We start from the raw sequence: 5,733 nt of genomic DNA on the forward strand, positions 1-5,733 counted from the left end.
TTATCTGGGGTACAGTTCTCCTTGGTTTGGCATCCCCATTATGAAACTGTTCCCAGAGAAGCTTGCAGAAGTTATTTCCACCATTCTTTCAAACAGAATGTTTACTAAGAACAGAAAGCAGTTCTGTGATTGAAATACCGTCAGAAGATAGTTTTAATTTTATTGACTATTTAGAGACTTTCCAACCCAACAAGGACAATAAGAAGGCTTTGAAATTGGCTGTTCATATCATCTGGCAGCAAACTGAACATACACAATCTAATCCGAATCTTCTCCACCAACAGCAAATGAATGCATGGTTAAACCACTTCCAGCAGATCTGGCCAATATTGAGGAGTGTTGGGACATGCAATTTAATATTATTGGGAAGGTCACATTTTAGGAATGCTTGCTTAGCATCTACAGTATAGCTTTAAGAAGATATATATTCCTTCTTGACTTCTTTTTAGATGATATATATTTCCTTTTTATACCATCCCTGATTTCAGCATGCATTTTTTTCTTTTTACCTGGGCTTTTAAAGATGGATGGCTTGCTTGATGAATCTGACTGACTTTCAACAATGTAATATTGTGTTATATATTGTATGCTTCTAAATTTATAAACCACTATAGGAAATGGTAAGCATCATTTTAAGTAAAGAAATTATGAATTTATACATCTAGCCAACTTCATTTCTGATCTAATTAAGCTATATAATATCCCAGTCCTCTCTTTAACTTTGGACATGTTGGTTTTCTATTCCAGAACTTTCTTCCGTGGATTTCTTACTGGTATCCTACATCTCAAATTCTCCTTGTCATGGAAACCATTTCTAACATTCTACAGGATGTGCGTGATTACTGGGCTGATCATTTTTCTCGTAGATTCTATCCAAGAAGGCCAACACTTCGCCAAGCATCTTCATTATCCACCTTCTATTTATTGGACTACAAAACCCGACAAGCTGAACTTGGAATGGACTATGCCAATCCATGTGCTCAGCTGAACAAAGCAAAATTTGTCTTCCACAATGGTGAGTGGCAAAGTGAGAATATCCCCCAACAGATGCCCTTATTACAGTTATTCCCCTCTCCAGATAAGGAATCACCCAACAAGGCCCTGAAGAAAGCAAACAAATCCTTACTGGAAGAGAACAATTACTTGAAGCTACAGCTTGAACTGCTTATGGACATGCTGACAGAAACCACAGCACGGCTACACTTAGTAGAAAAAAAGCTGGATACTACTACTTGGCATTCAAATATGAAAAAGTCAAATAACAAGGTGCTGATGCTTCGAACTTAATAAACAGCTTAGATATAAGACCTAAAATAATTGTATTTCTGAAGTACTGACATCCAGACACTTAATACAATCTTGCAAAAAATAATTTTGTGATGGCTTTGATTGTGTTTAATGTGTTTTGACTCATTGAGGTATAGGGGAGCGAGGAAACTGCTTTTATATTTAATTCTGATTATGGCTAGACTCACAATCAGCAGCAACTGCCTCTTGGATAGTCTTTGTTGCTGTTGTGAGTACCTGGCCCAGAAGCAACTCTCCAGCATGACTTCCAGGATACTGATGTCAAGCCTGAATCTGAGCTGGCTGTGCCTGGTCCCTTTTTGGTGGGGATTTTGTTTCTATCATGGGTAATCCGCACATGGATTCAGGTTGCCACAGTTTGGAATTGAAGGGGGAGAGTAGAGGTGGATGGAGTTTTCAGCCAAAACAACATAGCTCTCTTATGAGTTAGATACATTCCAACAGCTGGCTGGCCAGAGGAGGAGGAGAGAAGTCGCCAAGCATCCAGCCATTATCCCAATTGGACAATGTGATATATTGTTTTTGGGAAATTAAAAACTTTTAATGAGGTGGAAAGGATGGGAATCTTCAGGACTGACTTTCCACCAGTTTGTGCCAAGAAGATGTATCTGAATGAACTTGTTCTTTAAGGAAATGGATTGCCTTGGAGTTCTGTTTGCAATGGGTACATTAATTGGAACCTGACAACCGATTCAACTGTTTCTACTCCTATTTCCTAGCAGATATATATGAATAGGAATTTCCCATGGTCTACAGTAGACTAACAGCAGCGGCTGGCAGTGTTACCTAGCAAACTGCTTCATGGGCCACTGCTAGAAGTCAGCTATTCTGTTGTGTGACTGTCACCTGGTTCCCTGGTTCTTTGGCAGAAAAAGCAATTTTATTGTCTGTGACCTGATTCTTTTAACTCAAGGTGCTGGAGATTAACCTGAGGTTCATCATCAACATCATGTACTGTAGAGGTGTGCTTTAGTGTACTGTAACCAAGCATAGTAATATATATACAAATGCAGATGTCTCTTTAGGTGCACTCCCATTGTGTGTATGTACTCTATGTGTGTGTATCTCCTGTTTTCTGTTCTGTAATATTTGTTTTTTTCAGTGTTGTGCTCCTGTGCAGTTTTAAAAATTTCCAATATTTTGTTCATCATTACATGTTTAATTGAAAAAAAAAAGCTGTCTGACATCTAGAACAAGAAGGACAGGACGAAGAAGAAGCCATCTTAATTGACCAAGTAATTCTATGTGGAGGGGAAAAAAGGAAAGGGGGGAAAGAGAGTGAAAAATTTAAGATTTGAAAAAACAACCAAAAAAAGAGAACAGTTTGAAAAGCAATTACAATATTAGGAAGAAACAGAAGAGAGGATTACAGAAGAGAGAATTAGAATTAGAGATACAAGAGGTCAAAAAGGGGAGGGAGAAGAAGAGGGGGAAGAAGGAAAGGAAAAGAAGTTATAAAGGACAGAAACAGGATATAGAAAAACAGGGAAAACGTACAAGGATTAAAGGTATAGGCCTATTTAGAAGACCTAGAGACAATGGTGAAAATTTAATTGAAAGAGAGGATTCTGCAAGGGTACATAAGATAGCATTGTTATATTAGAAATAGAAATGAATATAGAAACAAGTGTGATTAAAGTGATAGATAAAATACTTATTGTAATGTAATGGAATGTTTGTTAATAAATGAAATAAAGAGAATGAGAGAATGAAATTAGGAAAGGATGGGAACATTTTAATTGTTATTTATAAAAATTTATAAAATATATAAAGATTTATAAAAATTTAAGTGAAGAGAAATATGAAAGAAATATGAAAAAAAATTATGGAAATATTATAAGTGTTCCTAAGGAAGTATGATATTTAATTGAAAAGAAATGTTAATGATATTAATTTATATTAATGGAAGATTGTAACTAACATTAATGGTTGAGCTGAATTGGAATAGAATAAGTATTTTATCTACTATTGTTATATATATAATTTTTCTTTAAGAACTTAGTGTGTATTTTAAGAATATACCAAGCAGAATTCGATTGGCAAAATGTACGTGTTATAAAATAGAGGTTAGATATTGAATATTATAATTGTAAAGGTATAAATTGAAGTTTAAATAAGATTTGAATGGACAAAAACTAAAAGATACAAAGGTGTCATACTCCAATCAGTAACTACAGGGGAAAATTTGTTTAAAGAGAAAAGAAAATATGAAATTGAAACAGGACAGACAAAAATATAAATATAATGATTTGAAAGATATTGAAACTTAGAAAAAGATATATAACTGAATTTAAAAAGGATTGAGATGATTAAAAGCAAGGTTGAGAAAACTTAGGGAAGGGAAAAATCACTGAGAAAATGCTAAAATAGTAATAAGATATAGAATAGAATACAAAGATGAATATAAAATTGAGTTTATGTCTGTATGGAGAAGTGATAACCCAGGACCATGCTATTCTAAAAAAAAAAGATGTTTTATTTGTATTATGTTTTGTGAAAACTCAAATAAAATTTTTTACAAAAAAAGAAAACAGATTGAACAGCTGTTTCTCTGAAATGGTATAGGGTTCCCCCCAAGGTCCCTTCTAAGTGTTATTCTGTTATTCTGACACCTTTCCCAGGACCTCTACTCAGAGTTTGGCATCCTCAGTTTTCCTGCCTGAGCAGAAGATTGGAATAGAAGACCTCCAAAGTGCCTTTCAACACACATGTATTTATGCTCTGGACTATAGGCATTGAATGCATGTATTGTAAACCCTGAAAAATACCTGGGCAAAAGAAAGGCAGTAAAATCACTCTAGGTGGAGGGGCAGTATAAAATATTAATATATGATAAAAAAATGGAACAATTAAAAATAATAGCACAGAGTTTTCTCTCCCCCCCTCTTCTTCTTTTCTTTCTTTCTTCCTATCTTTTTTCTTTCTCTCCCTTTCTTTCTTTCTTTTTTTTCTTTCTTTCTTTCTTTTTCTTTCTTTCTCTCCCTTTCTTGCTCTTTCTCCCTTTCATTCTTACTCTTTCTCTTTTTCTCCCTTTCTTTCTCTCCCTTTCTTTCTTGCTCTTTCTTCCTTTCTCTCTCCCTTTCTTTTCTCCCTTCCTTTCTTCCTCTCTTTCTTCCTCTCCCTCTTTCTTGCTCTTTCTCCCTTCCTCTTTCTTTCTTGCTCTTTCTTGCTCTCTTTCTCTCCCTTTCTCTCCCTTTCCCTTCCTTCTTTCTTTCTTTCTTTCTTTCTTTCTTTCTTTCTTTCTTTCTTTCTTTCTTTCTTTCTTTCTTTCTTTCTTTCTTTCTTTCTTTCTTTCTACCAGGAACCTTAACAACCAGTTCTACCGAACTGGCATGGACTGATAGAATTCCATCCCTGGACCTAATTGTATTCCTGAAGTACTGACATCCAGACACTTAATACAATCTTGCAAAAAAAAATTTGCAATGACTTTGAGTATGTTTACTGTGTTTTGACTCATTGAGGTTTTGGGGAGAAAGGAAACTCTGCCTTTATATATTCAGTTCTGATGATCGCTAGACTCACAATGAGCAGCAAATGCTTCTTGGATAGTCTTTGCTTTTGATGTAAGGATCTGTCTCAGAAGCAACTTTCCAGCATGACTTCCACAACTGTTTTTGCTGTTATTTCCTAGCAGATACACATAAATGGGAATTTCCTATGGTGTACAGTAGACTAACAGCAGCAGCTGGCAGTGTCACCTAGCAAACTGTTTCATGGGCCACTGCTAGAAGTCAGCTGTTCTGTTGTGTGACTGTCACCTTTCTCTTCCTAAGAATCTGGTATCTGCTATCAGACAGCAATGCAATTAGAGCAGCAGTCTTGAAGAAAATGCAGCAATGTCTCGTTTATTCCCCTCTGCACCGTGGCTTGCTAGTTACGTGCTTGTGCATAGATAACTTGATCACACCAAATTACAGCCTCCATTTGTCCCTGTAAGCTGGCATTATCCACCCTTACAGTCAGTGGTTTCCCTGGTTCTTTGGCAGAAAAACAATCTTGTTTATTAACTGAGACCTGATTTCCTTGAATTCAGGGTGCTGGAGATTAAACTATCATGTACTGGTAGTATATTGTAATCAAGCATACTGATATTCATACAAATGAAGATGTTTCTTCAGCTGAACTCCCATTGTGCACGTGTGTCTGTGTATACACAGTATACTGTATATCTTGTTTTCTTTTCTGCCTTGACAAGCTGGCTGTAACATATGCAAGCATTTAATATTGTAGCCAGTTTGCATAAACCTGATTCTAACAGTTATATGGTATTATCTGCAAAGGAAGATTCAAAGGAAGAAATCTGTAGGAAGCTTCTGCAATTAGTCCTCAACTTACAACCACTTGCTTAGTACTCAAGTTACAATGGCACTGAAAAAAGTGACTTTTGACTGTTGCAACATCCCCATGGTCATGTGATCAAAA

General features: G+C 35.9%; 1 protein-coding gene across 1 annotated transcript; it reads left to right on the top strand.

Annotated features, from left to right (window-relative positions):
• The first annotated feature begins 768 nt into the window (after positions 1–768).
• On the top strand, positions 769–1,287 carry CBY3 (chibby family member 3). The gene has a single exon (XM_026696577.2). The coding sequence runs from the start codon at positions 802–804 to the stop codon at positions 1,285–1,287; it is 486 nt and encodes a 161-aa protein (XP_026552362.1). The 5' UTR covers positions 769–801.
• Positions 1,288–5,733: the final 4,446 nt, after the last annotated feature.

This window comes from Pseudonaja textilis, chromosome 2, assembly GCF_049901715.1.
Source record: "Pseudonaja textilis isolate UNSWEBS1 chromosome 2, rPseTex1.2, whole genome shotgun sequence".
NCBI lineage: Eukaryota > Metazoa > Chordata > Lepidosauria > Squamata > Elapidae > Pseudonaja > Pseudonaja textilis.

Coding starts and splice junctions, on each gene's coding strand:
- CBY3 (XM_026696577.2), top strand. CDS start 802: ATGGAAACCATTTCTAACATTCTACAGGATGTGCGTGATTACTGGGCT.